The sequence below is a fragment of the Callithrix jacchus genome, chromosome 22 (genome assembly GCF_049354715.1).
Source record: "Callithrix jacchus isolate 240 chromosome 22, calJac240_pri, whole genome shotgun sequence".
Lineage (NCBI taxonomy): Eukaryota > Metazoa > Chordata > Mammalia > Primates > Cebidae > Callithrix > Callithrix jacchus.
The window spans coordinates 47,058,957-47,083,116 of NC_133523.1; the positions used below are offsets into that span (position 1 = coordinate 47,058,957).

The window sequence follows — 24,160 nt, forward strand, 5'->3', positions numbered from 1 at the left end:
GAATTCAGCGGCACTAGCCTTGCTGCTCTCGGATGAACACACCTACTGAGAACCTCTCAGGGCACCTGTGACTGGACCGGCAGCCTTCCTTATACGCTTTGGTGTGCCTTGTCCTTCAGCCCGCAGCTCAGAGTCCTTCCCTCAAAAGGCCTTTTCCTGAACACTCTGTCTATAGTAGCTTGCCCCAGTCCCCTCTATCTTTATTTTTTAAAATAATGCACCAGAGAAGGTGATATAGGTGCATTGACAGGACTTCTTTTTATTAGCTTGAGCTTTCTTTCTCTCTTTCTTTCTCTCTTTCTTTCTCTCTCTCTCCTTCCTTCCTTCCTTCCTTCCTTCCTTCCTTCCTTCTTTCTTTCTTCTCTTCTCTTCTCTTCTCTTCTCTTCTCTTCTCTTCTCTTCTCTTTTCTTTTCTTTTCTTTTTTTTTTCTTAATGGAGTCTCACTCTGTCGCCCAGACTGAAGTGCAACCTCTGCTTCCTGGGTACAAGCAATTCTCCTACCTCAGCCTCCGGAGTAGCTGGGATTACAGGCGCGCGCCACCATGCCCAACTAATTTTTGTATTTTTTTCTTTTTTGAGACGGAGTTTCGCTCTTGTTACCCAGGCTGGAGTGCAATGGCGCGATCTCGGCTCACCGCAACCTCCGCCTCTTGGGTTCAGGCAATTCTCCTGCTTCAGCCTCCTGAGTAGCTGGGATTACAGGCACGCGCCACCATGCCCAGCTAATTTTTTGTATTTTTAGTCAAGACGGGGTTTCACCGTGTTGACCAGGATGGTCTTGATCTCTTGACCTTGTGATCCACCCGCCTCGGCCTCCCAAAGTGCTGGGATTACAGGCGTGAGCCACCGCGCCCAGTCCAATTTTGTATTTTTAATAGAAACGAGGTTTCACCCTGTTGGCCAGACTGGTCTCGAACTCCTTACCTTGTGATCAGCCTGCCTCAGCCTTCCAAAGTGCTGGGATTACAGGCGTGAGCCATCGAGTCTGGCCTTATTATTATTTGAGGTGGAGTCTTCACCTGTTCCCAGGCTGGAGTGCAGTGGGACAATCTTGGCTCACTGCAACCTCTGCCTCCCAGGTTCAAGCGATTCCCTTGCCTCAGCCTCCTGAGTAGCTGGGACTTTTGTATTTTTTCTTTTTCTTTTTTTAATCTTGGATTCATGATAAAATGACTTTTTTTTTTTTTTTAGACGGAGTTTCGCTGTTGTTACCCAGACTGGACAGACTGGAGTGCATGGCACGATTTCAGCTCACTGCAACCTCCACCTCCTGGGTTCAAGCAATTCTCCTGCCTCAGCCTCCCGAGTAGCTGGGACTACAGGCGTGCACCACCACGCCCAGCTAATTTTTGTATTTTTTAGTAGAGGCGGGGTTTCACCTTGTTGACCAGGATGGTCTCGATCTCTTGACCTCGTGATCCACCCGCCTCGGCCTCCCAAAGTGCTGGGATTACAGGCTTGAGACACCGCGCCCGGCCTCTTTTTTTATTTTTTTAATCTTGGATTCATGACAAAATGACTTTTGTATTTTTTAGTAGCGACGGGGTTTTGCCACATTGCCGAGGCTGGTCTCCACCCCTGACCTGAGTGATCCAGCTGCCTCGGCCTCGCACAGTGATTGCAGTGTGACTCGCTGCACCCGGCCACCAGTCCCCAGTATCTTTTCATATTCTGGTCCATTTTGCTGTGCAGAAACAACTTACGTGTGCGTTTGCGGGCTCACTGTCTCTCTCTTGCATGTAAACAGAGCAGCAGCGATAATGTTTGCGTTTCTTGTTCACTGGCCGTGTCCCCTGGGCATAACATACCGTAGGGAATTCGCTTGGGATGAAAAACCCTCGTGCATCCATTTAGGATGAATGCCTTCTACCCTCAGAGTCCTCTAGAGGGCGCCCTCACACGAATGCATCCCTGCAGGGCACAGCGCATGAGCGGTTTTCGTTTAACTGACCTGCACCTGTTTTGGGGGGTTTTTTTGTTTTTTGTTTTCTGGTTTTTTTTTTTTTAGATGGAGTTTCGCTCTGTTGCCCCGGCTGGAGTGCAGTGGCACAATCTCGGCTCACCGCAACCTCCGCCTCCTAGGTTCAGGCAATTCTCCTGCCTCAGCCTCCTGAGTAGCTGGGATTACAGGCACGCACCACCATGTCCAGCTAATTTTTGTATTTTTAGTAGAGACAGGGTTTCACCATGTTGACCAGGATGGTCTCGATCTCTTGACCTCGTGATCCACCCGCCTCAGCCTCCCAAAGTGCTGGGATTACAGGGGTGAGTCACTGCATCCGGCCTGCACCTGTTTCGTTGTTCCGTGTGTGTGTGTGTCTGTGTGTGTGTGTGTGTGTGTGTGTGTGTGTGTGTTTTGGTTTCTTCTCCCTCCTCCCTCCTCCTCCATATTCTCCTCCTCCTTCTTTCTTCCTCAGTTTCCTCAGGCTGGAGTGTAGTGGTACGATCACAGCTCACTGCAGCCTCGAACTCCTGGGCTCAGGTAACCCTCCAGCCTCAGCCTCCCGAGGAGCTGAAAGTATAGGCACAACAACCACCTTGCCTGGGTAATTAAAAAAAATTTTTTTTTCTAGAGGCAGGGTCTTGCTATGTTGGCCAGGCTGGTCTCAAACTCCTGAACTCCTGTGATCCTCCTACCTCAGCCTCCCAAAGCGTTGGGATTACAGGCCTGAGCCACCATGCACCGGGTCTGGCATACAGCTTTTTTTTTTTTCTTTTATAACGTCCCATTTGCTGAGGATGGCCTGTAGCTTCTAACTACACATTTAGGAAGAGAAACCACAGGAGGTGAAAGCCTGGGTTCCACCGAGATTACCCGAAAGCTATTTTTACAGAAGCCTCCGGTGTGGGGGCGCCTAGGCTAGGCACCAACGGCAGGCAGAGGTTGTGAGGTTTTTTTGTTTCCTTTTTGAGATAGGGTCTCAATCCCCAGGCTGGAGTGCAATGGCACGATCTCGCCTCACTGCAACCTCCGTCTCCCAGGTTCAAGCAATTCTCCTGCCTCAGCCTCCTGAGTAACTGAGATTACAGGCAGATGCCACCACGCCCAGCCAATTTTTGTATTATTGGTAGAGACTGGGTTTCACCGTGTTGGCCAGGCTGGTCTGGAATTCCTGACCTCAGCTGATCCACCTGCCTCAGCCTCCCAAAGTGCTGGGATTACAGGTGTAAACCACTGTGCCTAAGGTAGGGTTGTTGATTGGTCTAAATTGCTGCCTGGAAGGGCCCAGTCTCCTGCAGGGAGGGAGGGAGGATCCCGCCATGGCTCCCAGAACTTTGCTTCCCGGCAAGAGGCACTAAATCCATCCCACGCCTAAGGACTGTGGGCCCTGGGATAAGTGAATCTTGGCCTTTAAGCGTTCAGACTATGTCAGGGAAGCCTGCTATTTACATCTGTGAAATGGGGCTGGGGACCTGGTCCCAGCGATGGCTTCCTCTCATCTCCTCCTGGGAGCTTGACAGAGAAAAGCATCTAAAGCCATTTGTCATCATGGGACTCCTTGCCTGAAAGACTAGAAATACTTCATTAAAATGCATACAATGGGCCGGGCGTGGTGGCTCACGCCTGTAATCCAAGTACTTTGGAGGCCAAGGCAGGTGGATCACCTGAGGTCGGGAGTTCAAGACCAGCCTGACCAACATGGTGAAACCCTGTCTTAAAAAAAAAAAATGCATACAACATTCATACATAGCGATGTTGTTCTGACTTGCTAATATATTTCAGGGTAAATTGCAACCTCTCAGCCACCCCTGTTTCCCAGTTGCCCAGTCTTCCTCCCTTTCTGGTTTTTTTTTTTTTTTTTTTTTTTTCGAGCTAGCTGAGATTTTATTTTGGACCAAAAAAAAAAAAAGGCAATTGAATTGTTTTGCAGCTGGAGGCATGGGCAAGAGGGGTCCCCAGGCAGTAAACTCCCTGCCGGTGGGCTGAGGGCTAGGGCTGAGTGTCAGGTGGGTCTCCTGTTCCCTGCACTCCCCTGCACAGCAGCCTCCCTCCTGGGCTCTGGGGCAGCTTCAGGAGGGGCAGGCTGGGAGGGGCTGTTGCAGCTGTTCACTTGGGCAGGACATCAGAGGACTCGGACACCAGCCTCCCATCGCGGGTCTCAATCTTCTTCACAACCACAGCCTTGGTGGAGCTGGTGCGGCTGATGGAGCTGGAGCCCGTGACAGAGCCAAAGCTGGAGCCCAGGCCGTAGCTGAGGCCGGGGCTTGTGAGGCCCCCGTAGGCAGAGCTCAGACCACCTGCATAGTCGCTGGTGGTCTTCATGTGGATACTCATGTTCTGCATCCCGGACTCCAGCTGGCTCTCCTCGCCCTCCACTAGCTTGCGGTAGGTGGCGATCTCAATGTCCAGGGCCCGTTTGACATTCATCAGCTCCTGGTACTCAGGCAGCTGCTTTGCCATGTCCTGCTTGGCCCGCTGCAGGGCGGCCTCCAGCTCCTGCTGCTTGGCATGAGCATCCTTGAGTGCCTGCTCCCTGAGACGCTCAGCATCTACAATGGCGGCCTCCAGGGAAGCCCTCTGGCCTTTGAAGCCCTCAATCTCAGCCTGGAGCCCACTGATGTTCCGGCTCATCTCGGAGATCTCAGTCTTCGTACGCCGCAGGTCATCCCGGTGCTTCCCAGCCAGCGTCCGCAGCTCCTCATACTTGATCTGGTACACGCTCTCCGCCTCAACCCAGCTGCGGTTGGTGATCTCCTCGTACTGCACCTTGACCTCGGCGATGATGCCGTCCATGCCCAGGGAGTGGCTGTTGTCCGTGGACAGCACCACAGACGTGTCTGAGATCTGGGACTGCAGCTCCCGGGTCTCCTCTTCATACAGCTGCCTGAGGAAGTTGATCCCGTCAGTCAGTCCTTCCAGGCGAGACTCCAACTCTACCTTGTTCATGTAAGTTTCATCCACTTCCTTCTTGATGAGGACAAATTCGTTCTCCATCTCTGTACGCTTATCGATCTCTTCCTCATACTTGTTCTCGAAGTCCTCCGCCAGCCCCTGTATGTTGCCAAGCTCCGCCTCCAGCTTCAGCTTCTCCTGGCCCAGAGTCTCCAGCTGCCGCCGCAGGTTGCTGATGTGGTTCTCACACATGCTGTCCATGTTGCTCCCAGCCGTTTTCTGCTGCTGCAGGAGGCCCCACTTGGTCTCCAGCATCTTGTTCTGCTGCTCCAGGAACTGCACCTTGTCGATGAAGGAAGCAAACTTGTTGTTGAGGGTCTGATCTGCTCCTTCTCCTGGGTACGCATGGCCTGGATGTTGGGGTCCACAGCCACCTTAATGGGGTTCAGCAGGCTCTGGTTGATGGTGACGGCGGTGGTGCCTCCCATGCCTATGCCGCTGGCCCCAGCATAGCCTGCACCCAGGCCACCCCGGAAGCCGCTGCTGCTCACTCGGGAGAAGCTCGAGGAGCTCAAACGGGCACTGGGCCCACTCGTGCAGGAGCAGCTGCTGAAGGCCCCGGGGCCTAGTTTTTTGAGACAATGTCTCATTCTGTTGCCCAGGCTGGAGTGGAGTGACTGAGGCTCACTGCAACCTCTGCCTCCCGGGTTCAAGCAATTCTCATGCCTCAGCCTCCAGAGTAGCTGGGATTACAGGCACCCGCCCACCATGTCCAGCTAATTTTTTTATTTTTAGTAGAGACGGGGTTTCACCATGTTGGCCAGGCTGGTCTCGAACTCCTGACCTCAGATGATCCACCTGCCTCAGCCTCCCAAAGTGCTGGGATTTACAGGTGTGAGCCACCACACCTGGCCTATTCTAAGTGTTTTACGTGCACTGGGTCATGTAATACAGATTTTTTTCTCTGAGCCAGAGTTTTGTTCTTTGTCTAGGCTGGAGTGCAATGGCATCATCTCGGCTCTCTGCCTCCCAAGTAGCTGGGATTACAGGTGCCTGCCACCACACCTGGCTAACTTATTGTATTTTTAGTGGAGATGGGGTTTCACCATGTTGGTCAGGCTGATCTTGAACTCCTGACCTCAGGTGATCCACTCGCCTCAGCATCCCATAGTGCTGGGATTATAAGCGTGAGCCACCTCACCCAGCCTGATATAATTTTATATAGTTAATGTATTAATATGTTTAAAACAGAAAAATTATACAGGTCAGGTGCAGTGGCTCCCACTTATAATCTCAGCACTTTGGGAGGCCAGGGCAGGAGGACTCCTTGAGGCCTGGAGTTAGAGATGAGCCCGGGCAACACAGTGAGACCCTGTCTCTACAAAATAAAAAAAAAGTAGCTGTTTAGCTGGCCATCGTAGCCGCTAATCCTAGCTACTTGGAAGGCTGAGGCAGGAGAATTACTCGATTTTTTTTGTTTTTTTGAGACAGAGTTTCACTCTTATTGCCCAGGCTGGAGTGCAATGACACAATCTTTGCTCACTGCAACCTCCGCCTCCCAGGCTCAAGTGATTCTCCTGCCTCAGCCTCCCGAGTAGCTGGGATTACAGGCATGTGCCACCACACCTGGGTAATTTTGTATTTTCAGTAGAGACAGGGTTTCTCTATGTTGGTCAGGCTGGTCTCGAACTCCTGATTTCAGATGATCCGCCTGCCTCTGTCTCCCAAAGGAGAATCACTTGAGCCCTGGCATTCAAGCTTGCAGTGAGCTGTGACTTCATCACTGTACTACAACCTGGGCAACAGACCAAGACCCCGTCTCTTTTTTTTGTTTGTTTTTGAAGCAGAGTTTCACTCTTGTTGCCCAGGCTCGAGTGCAATGGCGTGATCTTGGCTCACAGCAACCTCCACCTCCTGGGTTCAAGGGATTCTCCTGCTTCAGCCTTCCAAGTGATTCTCCTGCCTCCTGAGTAGCTAGAATTACAGGCATTTGCCAACACACCTGGCTAATTTTGTATTTTTAGAAGAGACGGGGTTTTACCATGTTGGCTAGGCTGGTCTTGAACTCCCAACCTCAGGTGATACACCTGCCTCGGACTCCCAAAACAATGGGATTACAGGCATGAGCCACCACACCCAGCCTACCTATCTGTCTTAGTCCAAGCAGTCCTCCTGTCTTGGCTTCCCAAAGTGCTGGGATTACAGGCATGAGCCAACCTGTCTGCCAGGCTCTTTTTAACAATCAGCTCTCATGGGAACGAATCCACTCATTACTGTGAGAAGAGTGCTAAGCTCTTCATGCCGGATGGGCCCCCATCATGCAAACACCTCCCACAAGGCCACAGGCCTCCAACATTCAGTATAAATTTTCTATTTTTTTGACAGTTTCTTTTGTGTTGCCATAAAGGAATACTAGAGGCTGGATAATTTATAAAGTAAAGAGGTTTATCTGGCTCACGGTTCTGCAGGCTGCACAGAAAGCATGGAGCCAGCATCTGCTGCTGATGAGGCCTCAGGCTGCTTCCACTCATGGCCAAAGGCAAAGGGAAGCCTGCCACATGGTGAGACAGGAGGAACAGGAGACAGGAGGGTGGTGCCAGCTTCTTTTTCTTTCTTCTTTTTCCCCCACAAGAGACAGGGTCTCACTCTGTCACCTAGGATGGAATGCAATGGCACAGTCATAGCTCACTGCAGCCTCAAACTCCCCCGCTCAAGTGATCCTCCCATTGCAGCCTCCTGAGTAGTCGGGGATACAGGTGCACACAACCATACCTGGCTAATTTTTAATGTTTGTTTTGTAGAGATAGGGTCTTGCTATGTTGCCCAGGCTGGTCTTGAACTGTTGGCTTCAGGCAGTCCTCCTGTCTTGGCTTCCCAGAGTGCTGGGATTACAGGCATGAGCCAACCTGTCTGCCAGGCTCTTTTTAACAATCAGCTCTCATGGGAACGAATCCACTCATTACTGAGAAGAGTGCTAAGCTCTTCATGCCGGCTGGGCCCCCATCATGCAAACACCTCCCACAAGGCCACAGGCCTCCAACATTCAGTATAAATTTTCTATTTTTTTGACAGTTTCACTCTGTTGCCCAAGCTGGAGTGAAGTGGCACTATCTTGGCTCGCTGCAACCTCCGCCTCCCAGGTTCAAGCAATTCTCCTGCCTCAGCCTCCTGAGTACCTGGGATTACAGGCGCCTACCACCACGCCCTGGTAATTTTTGTACTTTTAGTAGAGAGGAGTTTTTACCATGTTGGTCAGGCTGGTCTCGAACTCCTGATCACAGGTGATCCACCTGCCTCAGCCTCCCAAAGTGTTGGGGCTACAGGCGTGAGCCTGTAGGATCAATTTTCTTTTTTTCTTTTTTTGAGATGGAGTTTCGCTGTTGTTACCCAGACTGGAGTGCAATGGCACGATCTTGGCTCACCACAACCTCCACCTTCTGGGTTCAAGCAATTCTGCTGCCTCAGCCTCCCGAGTAGCTGGGACTACAGGCGCGCACCACCATGCCCAGCTAATTATTGTATTTTTAGTAGAGACGGGGTTTCACCTTGTTGACCAGGATGGTCTCGATCTCTTGATCTCGTGATCCACCCGCCTCGGCCTCCCAAAGTGCTGGGATTATAGGTGTGAGCCACCACACCCGGCCAGGATCAATTTTCAACATGAGATCTGGAGGGGACAAATATGATATCCATATAAATATCCGTATTTTTATGTTTTCTCTCCTGTAAGATTGCATCCTCATGCATCATTTTGCATGTCCTTTTTCACTTCGGACTATCCTGGAAAGTTTTTCATTTAGGTAACTAGAGCTTCCTCGTCAGTTTTGAAAGATACACTGTTGCCTTATCCGAATTTGCCATCCTTCCGTCCCCTACAAGATGGAGTCTTAATCTATTTCCAGTCTGAGAAGCACATTCAGCAGGGGAATTTTACAAATCAAATAGATTTCCTTCCTCGTTCCCCCAAAAATGCAGCCTACGTCTTCAAAACAGAAGACTTCAGTCTATTTTGCTTAAGGATGACAAAAGTCACCATCTGTTCATCCAATCTGCAGCACGAGGAAAAGGAAAATCATTTCATGGGATGAAACCTCCTCTTGGGCTACGCCGAGGGGAGTTCCTGAGGGTCTCTTGCCGTGTGGCAGGGAGAGCCTCTGCCTGTGCTGGTTCTTGTCTGCAGACCACAGCCATTGCCTCTGGATCCAAGAAGCAGAGGAGGGAAGTGTAGAAGGACCTTGAGTAAAAGCAAAGGATGCGTGGAAACGCTAGGGAATCAGACTTGGGAATGTGGCAGAAAGCCAAGAAGAGACAGCAGCAAGAAAGTTCCCGATGTCAGGGGCAGTCACAGCCCAGTGGGGAAGCCACCATCGCCACCAGCACCTCTGGCCACTGCCTTCCTCCTTGTCACTGTACTTTCATTTTCTCTCTTTTTTTTTTGAGACAGAGTCTCATTCTGCTACCCAGGCTAGAGTGCAGTGGTACGCTCACAGCTCACTGCAGAATCAAACCCGTGGGCTAAAGAGATTCTCCCACCTCAGCCTCCCAAGTAGCAGCAGGAACCACAGGTGTGCATGACCACACCCAGCTATTCAGTGTTTTTCTTTTTTATTTATTTATTTTTTTGAGATGGAGTTTCACTCTTGTCACCTGGGCTGGAGTGTAGCGACGTGATCTCAGCTCACTGCAACCTCCATCTCCCGGTTTCAAGTGATTCTCCTGCCTCACCCTCCTGAGTAGCTGGGATTACAGGCACATGCCACAACACCCAGCTAAGTTTTGTATTTTTAGTAGAGATGAGGGTTTCACCGAATTGGCCAGGCTGGTCTTGAACTCCTCACTTCAGGTGATCCACCCACCTCAGCCTCCCAAAGTGCTGGACTTACAGCCGTGAGCCACCGTGCCCCACCTTAAATTTATTTATATTTAGGCCGGGCGCGATGGCTCAAGCCTATAATCCCAGCACTTTGGGAGGCCGAAGCGGGTGGATCACGAGGTCAAGAGATCGAGACCGTTTTGGTTAACATGGTGAAACCCCGTCTCTACTAAAAATACAAAAAATTAGCTGGGCATGGTGGTGCATGCCTGTAATCCCAGCTACTCAGGAGGCTGAGGCAGGAGAATTGCCTGAACCCAGGAGGCGGAGGTTGCGGTGAGCCGAGATCGCACCATTGCACTCCAGCCTTGGTAACAAGAGCAAAACTCCGTCTCAAAAAAAAAAAAAAATTATATTTTACTGATTTAAATCTAAAGCTGATAATTCAGTTATTCAATAACTTTTACATGTTTGGACAACTTTGGTATGAGAAGTTACTTTTTCAACCATCTAGTTTATAAATTCTAAATACAGATCAAGTATTTCCCTTCAAACTTTGCATCCAAACTGAGATGTGCTGTAAGTGTAAAACACCCACTAGATTTTTGTTTTCTTTGAGACTGAGTCTTGCTCTGTCACCAGGCTGGAGTACAGTGGCGTGATCTTAGCTCACTGCAACCTCTGCAATCCCAGGTTCAAGCTCCTGCCTCAGCCTCCTGAGAAGCTGGGATTTCAGGCATGCGCCACCACACCCAACTAATTTTTGTATTTTTAGTAGAGACAGGGTTTCATCATGTTGGTCAGGCTGGTCTTGAACTCCGGACCTCATGATCCGCACGTCTTGGCCTCCCATACTGCTGGGATTACAGGCATGGGCCATGGTGCCTGGCCATACCCACTAGGTTTTAAAGAGAGTATCAATAAAAAGAATGAAAAGCAGGCTGGGTGCGGCAGCTCATGCCTGTAATCCCAGCACTTTTGGAGGCTGAGGCGGGCAGATCACAAGATAAGGAGATTGAGACCATCCTGGCTAACACGGTGAAACCCGGCCTCTACTAAAAATACAAAATATTTAAAAATTAGCCGAGTGTGGTGGCACATGCCTGTAGTCCCAGCTATTCAGGAGGCTGAGGCAGTAGAATGGCTTGAACCCAGGAGGCAGAGGTTGCAGCAAGCCAAGATTTCGTCATTGTACTCTAGCCTGGGTGACAGAGCCAGACTCCATCTCAAAATTTAAAAAAAAATCTAGTGAGTATTTTATACTTAGAGCATATCTCCATTTGGATGCAAAGTCTCAGCTACTCGGGAGGCTGAGGCAGAACAATGGCCTGAACCTGGGGGGCAGAGGTGGCAGTGAGCCAACATCGTGCCATTGCACTCCAGCCTGGGTGACAAAAGTGAGACTCTGTCTCAAAAAAAAAAGAAAAAAGAAAAACACACACACATTGGTGTCAGATATGCTGGGAGTGGAAACCAGTTCCTAATCTTTATCCCAAGTGAACTCTTCCCCTAAAAACCTCTAGTACAGAGAACACTCTGATGGACGTGGGAGGTCAGCTGAGCACTCTGTGGCTCTGCTCAGCCTCTCTCCCTGGCTCCTCAGGGCTTGCTCCATGGGCTCAGGAGCAGAGTGGCCGGAGGTGGGCTACACCAGCTACGTCACTGATGAATGCCCACCTAGCTGGCAGTAGCAACTGCCGAGCCCCCAGTGTGGTACAGTTTCCTCGGAAGACCAAAAGGCTAAATACCTGGGCCTGTGAGGATTACACTGGAGCCCTTTCATCGCAGACTGGGCAATGAGGTTTTCCTCCCCAGAATAAACAACCCTGGGCTTGTTATTTGCTTTTCTTGCCCTTTGCCCTTCTGCCAACAGCAGCATCTGCGTATGCACTGAATGGCCTTATTCACCCTCGTGTTGTCCCACACAGTATTGCTTCTGATCAAGGAGCTCCATTTATTAGGAGGAAGTCAGTGGGGAGCAGTCCATATACCCCATTACCCCAAAGCTGCCAGCCTCATGGAACAGAGGCACGACCCGTTCGAGACTGGGTTACACCGCCAGCTTGGAGTCGTCATCTTTGGGGTTGGGGTGCTGTTTTACAGGATGGGTAACCCTCTGAACCAGGGGCACATCCCAGAGGATCCCAGTTAACAAAGACCTGGGAACTTAAGGGTGCTATTTCCTTCTCTTTTTTTTGAGATGGAGTTTCACTCTTGTTGCCCAGGCTGGAGTGCAATGGCATGATCTCAGCTCACTGCAACCTCTGCCTCCCGGATTCAAGCAATTCTCCTGTCTCAGCTTCCGAGTAGCTGGGATTACAGGCGCACACCACCACACCTGGCTAATTATTGTAGTTTTAGTAGAGACAGGGTTTCGCTATGTTGGCCAGGCTGGTCGGAAACTCCTGACCTCAGGTGATCCTCCCGCCTCGGCCTCCCAAGGTACTGGGATTATAGTATGAGCCACCGTGCCCAGCAAGAGTGCCATTCCTTATGACCACATCCAGTGACACACTCTTCAAATTTTGTTTGTTTTGTTTTTCTATTTTTATTTTTTTACAAAGACGGGGTTTCACCATGTTGGTCAGGCTGGTCTTGTACTCCCGACCTCAGGTGATTTGCCGGCCTTGGCCTCCAAAGTGCTTGGATTACAAGCGTGAGTCACCACGCCGGGACTGTTTTGTTTTTTGTTTTGAGACAGAGTCTTGCTCTGTCACCTAGGCTGCAGTGTCATTGCCATCTCGGCTCCCTGCAACCTCTGCTTCCCAGGTTCAAGCCCTTCTCCTGCCTCAGCCTCTTGAGTAGCTGGGATTACAGGTGACACTCCCACGCCCGACTAATTTTTTTGTATGTTCAGTAGAGGCGGGGGTTTCACCATGTTGGCCTGGCTGGTCTTGAACTCCTGACCTCAGGTGATCTGCCTGCCTCAGCCTCCCAAAGTGCTGCGATTACAGAGGTGAGCCACTGCGCCCCGCCTTCACTCTTCAAGATGTTTGCTTCCTGTTCGGGCTACCCTGAATTCTGCTGTTGAGGGGTTCTAGCGTCTACAGGGGAACCGCTGCCACTGCCAGGAAAAACACAGTAAGTTGTGTAAGTGGAGACCACCCCTGGGCCGTTTTGGGTACCTCGAGTGTGTCACTATGGGGTCAGGCAGAGTGACTGATTTAGGGGAAAGTTTTGCTGCTACACTTGGGGCCAAGGAGACCTGTGACTAGAACCTAGGGGCGGCGCAGGGGAGTCTCCCACTAACACCACGTCCCCACTCCGTATCCGTCCATAGCCCTCCCTCCTTGGACAGCGCCTGACCTGGGCGAATTGGGACCCCCTCCCCTATGCAGGGCACAGAGTAACAAAGAGGGTCTGTGCCCCCCTTTCCTTTGCAGCACAAAAAGTGTGCACACAGGCTTTACCTTCCTCCACCCAGCCCCCACCCCATTCCTGCCGAGCCCCCCCTCCCCCCGCTTCCTGCAGGTCCCCCTCCGGCCCCTCCCCGCTCCGTAGCGCACGCAGACGCGGATCCCCAGCGCCGGGACCCCATCCGACCGCTCCCTTCGCCACTTGCGCGGCTTCCACCCCTGGGCTCGGCCTCAAAGCCTCCTCAGTTGGCGGCCTGGAAGGTGCCCAGCTGCAGGCAGCGCCAGACGCGCCGGGTTAGCTCAGCGTCGCTGAGCATCCGCAGCCGCCACCAGGCCCCGCCCAGCGGCCGCCGCCAGCCAGGCCGCGCCCGGGACGACTGCAGAGCGTGGTGAGTGAGCGCGGCCAGAGGGAGGGACTCAGGCGTCCCGGGTCCCCGCCCTGCACCTCCCCGGGGGCCTGACATCCCGACCTTCAGCTCCCTCTTTTTCTTTTGGCTCTGGCAGTCCGTTTCAGGGCCGCAGAGCCGCCTTTAAAAGACGCTCCTGGCAGCCCTGCCCTGGCCTGGGGCTCCGGGCCCACCAGCCCCTTGGATCCCTTCCCCTCTTGCAGAATCCGGGAATCCGAGCCCCTAGCCCCAGCTCCAGCCCCATCCTCATTAAAATCCTGAGTCCCTCCCTCCATCCAGAAGTCAGGAATGTAGGCCAAAAATATCTGCCTTCCAGACCCAGGCGGCTCGGCTTGCAACTTCTGCCCTGAAAACCGAAGAGCCTGAGCTTTGATGGTTCTATTATTATTATTTTTATTTTTAGTAGAGCAGGCTCTCCCTATGTTGCCCAGGCTGGTCTCGAACTTCTGGGCTCAAGGGATCCTCCCTCCTCAGCCTCCCAAAGTGTTGGGATTACAGGCGTGAGCCACCGCGCCGCGGCCTGATCTTTTGAGCCAAGATTCTGGGCCTCAGCCTAGGAGTCCTGTGCAGCCCCGGAGTCCGAGCCCTCAACTCCTACCGCGCTAGCCCCCGGGAATTTTGTCCCCAAAACACCCCACCCCTATTCACTGTGATATCGGAGACCTTACCCCGCGGGGCCCGGTGCCAGTGGGGACTAGGGGAGCATTTTGCTGCCCTTTCAAGATCCTTACATACAGGAATCTAGCCTCTGTTTCTTGGGGGGACCCAGCAAGCAGGTATCGTAGCCCGGAGCCACCTAAAGCCCAGGAATACTGCTCTCAATTCTGCTCTTCCTCAGGGCTCCAGGAGACAGAGATCCCAGCCCACAAACCCCCTTAAACTGAGGAGCCTGTTCCCCCAATCCGCTGAGACCAGGTGTCCAAGGTTTCATCCAGCGAGGCAGGGGTGGAGGCGGAACAGACCAGGAAGGAGGGGGCAGGAAGGGAGCGGGAGAATTGAGTGAGACTGGGGGTGGGGACCTGAGCTGGGGGGGCTCGGTTCTAAACAAACGCTAAACACGCGGGTTCCTATGGTAACGGTCCTTCCTTGCCTACCCTGGAGACTCCTCCTGGGCTGTGTCGAGGAGGGCAGCCCCCAGGAGTCCCCATGCCGCCAGCTGTTGTGTCTTCCTGTTTTGTCACCAAGGCAACGGTGACCTCAGCCCTCCACTCGGCTCTCTAGGGTAGGGCGGGAGCTCCGCCAGTTTTCCTCGAGAGGGGCGTGGCCTTCTCTTGGCCCCGCCTCAGGGCGGGGCTGGGATAGCCCAGGCTCGGGGAAGTCCCCTGCCCACCGCCCTAGCCTGGAGCCGCGCCCCGCCCCGGCCCCACCCTCGGCCCGCCCGCGCTCGCTCCCTTGGCCACCAACCCCGCCCAGAGCACAGACCCTTCCAGCTGCAGCTGTCGTCTTTTCTTCAGCCGCAGTCGCCCCTGGCTGCCTGAGGTGAGGTTGTGGGGACCCCAGAGGGCGGACGCAACAGTCTAGGTTTTTATGGCCAGAGGGAGGAATGGGCTGGGTTTCAGAATGTCTGGGTCCTTAGAGAGATTGGGGCTGGGTTCTGCAGACGAGAGGGCTTGAGGACATGGACTCCGCAGGTCATACGTCTGGAAGGAGGAGGAACGGGACCTAGACTCCTGGGTCTGAGGGAGGAGGGGCTGGGGGCCTGGACTCCTGGGTCCGAGGGAGGAGGGGCTGGGGGCCTGGGATCCTGGGTCCGAGGGAGGAGGGGCTGGGGGCCTGGACTCCTGGGTCTGAGGGAGGAGGGGCTGGGGGGCTGGGATCCTGGGTCTGAGGGAGGAGGGGCTGGGGGTCTGGGCTCCTGGGTCTGAGGGAGGAGGGTCTGGGGGTCTGGGATCCTGGGTCTGAGGGAGGAGGGGCTGGGGGTCTGGGATCCTGGGTCCGAGGGAGGAGGGGCTGGGGGTCTGGGATCCTGGGTCCGAGGGAGAAGAGGGCCGGGACTCTGGGCTCCTGGGTCTGAGGGAGGAGGGGCTGGGGGTCTGGGCTCCTGGGTCCGAAGGAGAAGAGGGCCGGGACTCTGGGCTCCTGGGTCTGAGGGAGGAGGGTCTGGGGGTCTGGACTCCTGGGTCCGAGGGAGGAGGGGCTGGGGGCCTGGACTCCTGGGTCCGAGGGAGAAGAGGGCCGGGACTCTGGGCTCCTGGGTCTGAGGGAGGAGGGTCTGGGGGTCTGGACTCCTGGGTCCGAGGGAGGAGGGGCTGGGGGCCTGGACTCCTGGGTCCGAGGGAGAAGAGGGCCGGGACTCTGGGCTCCTGGGTCTGAGGGAGGAGGGTCTGGGGGTCTGGACTCCTGGGTCCGAGGGAGGAGGGGCTGGGGGTCTGGACTCCTGGGTCTGAGGGAGGAGGGGCTGGGGGCCTGGACTCCTGGGTCCGAGGGAGAAGAGGGCCGGGACTCTGGGCTCCTGGGTCCGAGGGAGGAGGGGCTGGGGGCCTGGGATCCTGGGTCCGAGGGAGGAGGGGCTGGGGGCCTGGACTCCTGGGTCTGAGGGAGGAGGGTCTGGGGGTCTGGACTCCTGGGTCCAAGGGAGGAGGGGCTGGGGACCTGGATTCCTGGGTCCGAGGGAGGAGGGGTTGGGGGTTTGTACTCCTAGGTCTGAAGGAGGAAGGGCTGGGTCCTGGACTCCTGGGTCCCAGGGAGGAGAGAGCTGGGGTCTGGACTCCTAGGTCTGAGGGGGGAGGGGCTGGGGGTCTGGATTCTTGGGTCTGCGGGAGTAGAGAGATGGGGACTCGTAGGTACCCCAGTTGGAGGCTGGAATCTGGTAGGTGGAGATCCTTTAGGAGGGGAAGAGCTTGGAGTTAGGTGTCCTGGGTTTGGGAATGAGAATGTAAAGAATTCAGAATTGCTGACCCCTCCGCATCCAGGGGACATACAGAATGAGAACTTTGGGCTCCTGAAGGCCCGAGGGAGGGGGTGCTCCCAAAGTGTAGATGGGGCTGAGAAACGACGACATGACAGGGCTGCGTCCCGCATCTCTGGGTGCTGAGAACCGAGGCCCGATTCTGGGCGTGAGCGATGGGTGTGGCGTCTGGAGCGGAGGGAGGAGGACCCTGAGGGCCCGGGGAGCCCCGTGCTCTGCCAGGAGGCCTGGAGGGGTGTTTCCTCACCCTCTACGGTCTGGCGGCGCATTCCTGAGCTCTGAACTCAGGCGACTGCAGGAGCCCTAAGGGCGGGGTGAGCTGGTCCCCACGGCGCCCCCTCCCCGGCGCGCCCACCCAGCGCCGGAGACTGAATGAGTGACGCCCTCGCTCGTTCTCCTCCTGCTTGGGGCGGGGCAGTGCCCGCCTTCCAGAGGGCGGGGCGCTGGGCCAGTCCCTACTTCCTTCTCCTTCGGGGGTCAGGCAGGGGTGTGGGGCGTGGGGCGTGGGGCGTGGGGGCGGGCGGCGTCTGGCTGGGGGTGGCGCCTCCCCGGGGCTCCCGCAGGTCGGGACTGGGGTTCGGGGAGCCCGTGGGAGGCGTGGCCGGGCCTGGGGCCTGACTCCAGCACCGCGTGCAGTTTCCGGCCTGGAGCCTGAGCCCCTCAGAGGCCGGGGTCCCCACCCGCTCGGGTCTTAGAGACGCTCGGGAGCGGGGGGTTCTCAGCCCTCTTTATAGGGATCCAGAAATGGGGGCCTCCGACATTCCCCTCCTGGGACCTGGGAGTCGGGGACCCCCACCGCCGGAAATCGGGAGAGGGCGGGCAGCTCCGGAGGGGGGCGGGGGTCCGGGCGCCGCCTCCAGGTCCCCGACACGTTCCAGATGCCTGAGCCGACTCCAGGCCCTTATAAGGCGCGGAGACGGCGGGTCTGGCCGGGCCGCCCGCCCCCCGCACCCCCGTGCTCGCAGGGTGACGCTCACACTCGCGCCCACGCCGGCCCGCGGGGCGTGCAGTTGGCTGGGTTCCAGCCGCCGCGGCGCCCACAGTTTACGGAGCCGGAGGAAGGAGGGGGCGGGGCTTCCCCGGGGTCACGGCCCGGCCCTGCGGGGCGCGCCACGTTCCTGTCCTCGCGGGGCGCGGCTCCCGGGACGGAGGGCGGAGCAACGCAAACCGACGCTAACGGCCTCCCTCCCCCTCAGGTGCCCCTGTTCACAGTGTGTGGGGCTTAATCCGTCTCCACCACCGATATTTCTCCGTGGGTTCCTCTCCCAAGACCGCTGGTGAGTGGGCTACGGGCCGGGACTCCCGGGTCCGAGGGAGGAGGGGCTGGGGGCCTGAACTCCCGAGTCTGAGGGAGGAGGAGCTGGGGTCTGGACTCCTGGGTCTGAGGGAGGAGGGGCTGGGGGCCTGAACTCCCGAGTCTGAGGGAGGAGGAGCTGGCGTCTGGACTCCTGGGTCTGAGGGAGGAGGGGCTGGGGGCCTGAACTCCCGGGTCTGAGGGAGGAGGGGCTGGGGTCTGGACTCCTGGGTCTGAGGGAGGAGGGGCTGGGGTCCTGGACTCCTGAGTCTGAGGGAGGAGGGGCTGGGGTCTGGACTCCTGGGTCTGAGGGAGGAGGGGCTGGGGTCTGGACTCCTGGGTCTGAGGGAGGAGGGGCTGGGGTCCTGGACTCCTGAGTCTGAGGGAGGAGGAGCTGGGGTCTGGACTCCTGGGTCTGAGGGAGGAGGGGCTGGGGTCCTGGACTCCTGAGTCTGAGGGAGGAGGGGCTGGGGTCCTGGACTCCTGAGTCTGAGGGAGGAGGGGCTGGGGTCCTGGACTCCTGAGTCTGAGGGAGGAGGGGCTGGGGTCCTGGACTCCTGAGTCTGAGGGAGGAGGGGCTGGGGTCTGGATTCTTGGGTCTGAGGGAGGAGGAGCTGGGGTCTGGACTCCTGGGTCTGAGGGAGGAGGGGCTGGGGGCTGGACTCCTAGATCCTGGGAGAAGGATCGGGAAGCTTGGGCTCCTAAGCCATAGGCTCCAGACCCTGAGGTGTCCAAGGAAGAAGTGAGTTGCCCTGGCTTTCACTGGAGCTGCTGACCTGGGACAGGGGAAGAGGTTAGGCTTCTGCTGCTGCTTGCAGTGCCTGGCGCTGAAAGGAGGAAGTCACTTCCCTGTGGCTGAGAGAGGCCTCTGGTTTAGTGGTGTGGCTGAGAGATAAGACAGTTTGCAGCCTGAAGAGAGAACTGGGTACCTGGTTTCTGAGAACCAGCGCTTGATTCCTGGGGGTCATCGGACAAGGAGGTGAAAGCTGTAGGTTTCCCAAGGACGAAAGAAGGAAGTTAGTTTCCTGGAGTCTGGGGCATCTGCGATGCTTCACGCTGAGGGCCCAGGGCCAGAGGTCTGACCCCTTCTAACAGGACGGTGAGGGCTGGGAGTGGTAACTCAGGCCTGTAATCCCAGCACTTTGGGAGGCCGAGGTGGGCAGATCACTTGAGATCAGAAGTTTGAGACCAGCCTGGCCAACATGATAAAACCCTGTCTGTACTAAAAATACAAACATTAGCCAGGCGTCGTGGCGGGCATCTGCAATCCCAGCTACTCAGGAGGCTGAGGCAGACCACTTGAATCCAGGAGGCAGAGGTTGTAGTGAGCCGAGATCACGCCGTTGCACTCCAGCCTGGGCAGTAGAGCAACTCTGTCTCTAAAATAAAATAAAAACAGGAGCGTGAGGCCTAGAGAGTTCAGGGGAAGGGCCTGGGGTTCCTACTGGACAGTTGGGGATCTGGGAGCTGAGTTTCCCAGAAACTGTGGGGCCAGCTGGCTGGGTTTTGGGGGAGAAGGTGGAGGTGGATGGACTCTGCAGGACTGGGGAGGGGGAGGCTGAAACGAAGCTTTTTTGGGTTGCAGTACTCCAGACCTAAACCTCAGGGGGGAGTTACAGAGTGAAGGTTCCTGATCTCTGAGGTGGGGATAGGGAGAGGAGGGGGCCGCTGAGAGTTTAGGCTCCTTGCCAGAAGGGAGGGATCTCTCTAAGACGAGATCCTTTATTGGGAGGTCGGGAGATCTGATTAGGTGTGGGTCCCTAAGTGAAGCCTGGGGAGGTTGGGCTGTTAGAGGGTGGAGCCGTCTAGGTCAGTTACATGGAAGAAGGAAGTTTGTTCACAGGGTCAGGGTCTCTGGTGCGGAACTGAATACTCAGAGAAAGTTGAGAGGTGGGGTTTTCAGAGCCTGCGGAAGACAAGCCTTTTGTCCTGACACTTGGGTTGTGGTGGAAGGCAGAAGGGGGATGCTTTATTTTTTATTTTTATGTTATTTATTTATTTTTTTTTGAGAAGGAATTCGGTTCTGTCACCCAGGCTGGAGTGCAGGGACCTGATCTCGGCTCTCTGCAACCTCTGCCTCCCAGATTCAAGTGATTCTTCTGCCTGTCTCCCGAGTAGCTGGGATTACAAGTGCCCACCACCGTGCCTGGCTAACTTTTGCATTTTTAGTAGAGATGGGGTTTTGCCATGTTGGCCAGGCTGGTCTCGAACTCCTGACCTCAAGAGATCAGCCACCTTGGCCTCCCAAAGTGCTGGGATTACAGGGGTGAGCCAATGCATCCGGCCTATTTGTAATTTAAAAAAAAGTTTTTTTTGAGTCGGGGTCTCACTCTGTCTCCCAGGCTGGAGTGCAGTGGTTCGATCACAGCTCACTGCAGCCTCAACCTCCCAGGCTCACACAATCCTCCCACCTCAGCCTCCCAGGTAGCTGGGACCATACACACACACACACCCCACCATGCCCAGCTAATTTTTAATTTTTAATTTTTTTTTTTTTTTTTTTTTTTTGTAAACGAGGTCTCCCAAGGTTGCCCAGGCTGGTCTCAAACTGCTGAGCTCAGGCAGTCCTCCTGCCTCAGCCTCCTAGAGTGCTGAGATTACAGGCATGAGCCACACCCATGCCTGGCCAGAGGGATGGTGGGGTAGACTACAGAGAGTTACATGGCCGAGTTACTGAGTCCCTGGGGGAACGAGAGAGAGAGGGAAGCATGTTTCTGGAGTGGGAAGCAAAAAATGTACAAATAGTTAGGTCCCAAAAGAGAGAGGAATCTCTTGGGAAGGAGAAAAATAGTGGCCTAGACTCCTGGGTTCTGATATGGGGAGGGGAGGAGAGAGCCTAGAACCAGAGGGGACGGGCTCATCCCTGTTTGCCCAGGACTATCCCCATTTGAAAACCCAAGGCTGGGCTCGGTGGCTCACACCTGTAATCCCAGCACTTTGGGAGGCCGGGGCTGGCAGATTACCTGAGGTCGGGAGTTCAAGACTAGCCTGGCCAACCTGGTAAAACCCCGTTTCTACTAAAAATAAAAATTAGTCGGGTGTGATGGCAGGTGCCTGTAATCCCAGCTGCTGGGAGGCTGAGGCAGGAGAATCGCTTGAACCTGAGCAGCAGAGGCTGCAGTGAGCCAAGATCGTACCAGTGCACTACAGCCTGGGAGACTGTCTCAAAAACAAACAAACAAACTGGGCGCTGTGGCTCACGCCTGTAATCCCAGCACTTTGGGAGGCTGAGGTGGGTGGATCGCCTGAGCGCAGGAGTTTGAGACCAGCCTGGCAAACATAGTGAAACCCCGTCTCTACTAAAAATACAAAATATTGCCGGGCACGGTGGTGGGCGCCGGTAATCCCAGCTACACAGGAGGCTGAGGCAGGAGAATCACTTGAACCTGAGAGGCGGAGGTTGCAGTGAGCCAAGATCGCGCCAGCCTGGGCAATGAGTGAAACTCCATCGAGAAGAAAAAAAAAAGACAACCCAAAGCCCCACATCTTGGGAACTCCCTAATTAGGGCTCATATTAATTTCTCCCTGGGGTAGGCAACTGCTAGGGGACCTGGATTCTTATGTTTGTCACCTTATAAGGACACTGTCTTTCCCCTTCTCGCAGCCATGCCAGTGACGGTTACCCGCACAACTGTCACGACTACCATGACGACGTCCTCGGGCCTGGGGTCCCCCACCATCGTGGGGTCCCCTCGTGCCCTGACCCAGCCCCTGGGTCTCCTTCGCCTGCTGCAGCTGGTGTCCACCTGCGTGGCCTTCTCTCTGGTGGCCAGCGTGGGTGCCTGGACGGGGTTCATGGGTAACTGGTCCATGTTCACCTGGTGCTTCTGCTTCTCCGTGACTCTGATCATCCTCATCGTGGAGCTGTGCGGGCTCCAGGCCCGCTTCCCCCTGTCTTGGCGCAACTTCCCCATCACGTTCGCCTGCTATGCGGCCCTCTTCTGCCTCTCAGCCTCCATCATCTACCCCACCACCTATGTCCAGTTCATGTCCCACGGCCGTTCCCGGGACCACGCCATCGCCGCCACCTTCTTCTCCTGCGTTGCCTGCGTGGCTTATGCCACCGAAGTGGCCTGGACCCGGGCACGGCCGGGCGAGATCACAGGCTACATGGCCACCGTGCCGGGGCTGCTGAAGGTGCTGGAGACCTTCGTGGCCTGCATCATCTTTGTCTTCATCAGCAGCGCCCACCTGTACCAGCACCAACCCGCCCTGGAGTGGTGCGTGGCAGTCTACGCCATCTGCTTCATCCTTGCGGCCGTCGCCATCCTGCTGAACCTGGGAGAGTGCACCAACGTGCTGCCCATCCCCTTCCCCAGCTTCCTGTCGGGGCTGGCCTTGCTGTCTGTCCTCCTCTACGCCACTGCCCTCGTCCTCTGGCCACTCTACCAGTTCGACGAGAAGTATGGCGGCCAGCCCCGGCGCGCGCGAGATGTGGGCTGCGGCAGCCGGCACAACTACTACGTGTGTGACTGGGACCGCCGGCTGGCTGTGGCCATCCTGACGGCCATCAACCTACTGGCGTATGTGGCCGACCTGGTGTACTCTGCCCACCTGGTTTTTGTCAAGGTGTAAGACTCTCTCCCAGGAGGCTCCCGTTCTCTCTCCAAACCTCTCCGTTCTTCTTGCCCGTTTTCTTTATTGAGGACTTCTCTGCTCTGTTTTCCAGTGTCCCCTCCCTGCCACCTTTTTCTTTCCCTCCCAGTTCATCAAACTCTAAGCAGTTCTTGGATTCGTTGTCTTCCCTTTCCTCTCACTGTTTCCTTCCGCAGTTGTTCTGCTGCCCACATCCTGTTTCATCCCTGAGATGTTTCTCTTTTTCTTTTCTTTCTTTTTTTTTAAGACAGAGTCTCACTCTGTGGCCCAGGCTGGAGCACAGTGGCACGATCTCTGCCTCCTGGGTTCAGGCGGTTCTCCTGCCTTGGCCTCCCGAGCAGCTGGGAGGACAGGTGTGAGTGCCACACCCAGCCTGTTCTTTTCCACTCTTTTTTTCTCATCTCTTTGCCGGGTTTCCTGTTGGCTTTCTCATGTTTCCCAGCCACCTTCTCCTGTGTCCTCGGGAGCCCTGGGACTTCTTTCTCTCCCTACCCCACTCACCTCCAAAGGTGCTGAGCTCCACACATCCACACCCCTTGCAGCCGTCCATGCCACAGCCCCCCAAGGGCCCCATTGCCAAAGCATGCCTGCCCGCCCTGCTGTGCCTTAGTGTGTACGTGTCTGTGTGAGTGTTTGTGTGTGTTTGTGGGTTGGGGGGTGGGTAGCTGGGGATTGGGCCCCCCTTTCTCCTAGTGGAGGAGGGTGTGTGCACCTCCCCTTTAAATTAAGTATATATATATCTGAAGGTAATTTCCAACGGGCGGGATGCTTTAAGCACAGACCCTGGGTCCCTAGGCCCCGCCTGGCACTCAGCCTTGCCAGAGATTGGCTCCAGAATTTTTGCCAAGCTTACAGAACACCCACTCCCTAGAGGCCATCTTAAAGGAAGCGAGGGCTGGATGCCTTTCATCCCAACTATTCTCTGTGGTATCAAAAAAAGGAGTTGGGGCCAGGCACGGTTGCTCATGCACGTAATCCTAGCACTTTGGGAGTCCAAGGCAGGTGGTCACCTGAGGTCGGGAGTTCAAGACCAGCCTGGCCAACATGGTGAAACCGCACCTCTATTAAAAATATAAAAACTTAGCCAGGCATGCTCGCGCATGCCTATAATCCCAGCTACTCAGGAGGCTGAGGCAGGAGAATCCCTTGAACTTGGGAGGTGGAAGTTGCAGGAAGTCGAGATGGTGCCACTGTAGTCCAGCCTGGGTCACAGAGCAAAACTGTGTCTCAAAAAAAAGAGTTAGACAAAGAACCACAGGATGTTGAAGACAACTGTTTGAAGCATTTGTGAGGGTCAGTGTTGTGACCCTCCGTGTTAAAAATAATGTGTCCTGCTTCGGCAGAGAGGAAAAATGGCCACTGCCCGCCTTCAAGGCAAGATCAGCCTCATTGGTTTTGTTTGGTTCTTTTCTTTTTCCTGGTCATGAGGGCAGAAATTACTGAGTGGTCCTTAAACAGGGAAGTTTCTTTTCAGCTGTTGTCTTTTGACGGAGGGTGGGAGGGTGGGGCTTGCTGCTGTCCTAGCTGGAGGGATGGCTTGCCTGAATGTGTGGTGCACACACACGGGTGTTTCTGTGTGCTCGTTGCTTCTTGCTGCTGCTGCCTGCTTGTCTGGGACTCACGCATAACACGATATATATATATAAATGTATAAATATATATTTTATTTTTTTTTAATTCCCTGGAGCTTTTGGTTCCCATCGGCTCTTGCTGTTCATCATAGAAGACTTGTTCCTTCCCCATTCCCCTATCCATCACGTTCTTTTTCTTTAATTGTCAATATAAAGATAAAAGAAGGACTTGTGCTTTATTAACTGGGAGGGCTGCTGGGCATGGTGGCTCTCACCTGTAAGCCCAGCAATTTGGGAGGCCGAGTTGGGAGGATCACTTGAGGCCAGGAGTTTGAGACGAGCCTGGCCAACATGGTGAAATTCCGTCTCTACCAAAAAAA

At 55.1% G+C, this 24,160-nt stretch overlaps 1 protein-coding gene and 1 pseudogene across 5 annotated transcripts; one reads left to right on the forward strand and one right to left on the reverse strand.

Moving 5' to 3' along the window:
- Positions 1-3,211: 3,211 nt before the first annotated feature.
- LOC144580859 (keratin, type II cytoskeletal 8 pseudogene) lies at positions 3,212-5,410 on the reverse strand (annotated as a pseudogene).
- A 7,774-nt stretch (positions 5,411-13,184) lies between these two features.
- On the forward strand, positions 13,185-24,005 carry MYADM (myeloid associated differentiation marker). Of its 5 annotated transcripts, XM_078360858.1 has the most exons (4): positions 13,185-13,393; positions 14,513-14,890; positions 17,516-17,596; positions 21,218-24,005. In XM_078360858.1, the coding sequence occupies exon 4, from the start codon at positions 21,220-21,222 to the stop codon at positions 22,186-22,188; it is 969 nt and encodes a 322-aa protein (XP_078216984.1). In that variant the 5' UTR covers positions 13,185-13,393; positions 14,513-14,890; positions 17,516-17,596; positions 21,218-21,219; the 3' UTR covers positions 22,189-24,005. The 5 variants fall into 5 exon arrangements, with proteins under 5 accessions (XP_078216984.1, XP_035140071.1, XP_008986839.1 ...); XM_035284180.3 differs by lacking the exon at positions 17,516-17,596; XM_008988591.5 differs by lacking the exon at positions 14,513-14,890.
- Positions 24,006-24,160: the final 155 nt, after the last annotated feature.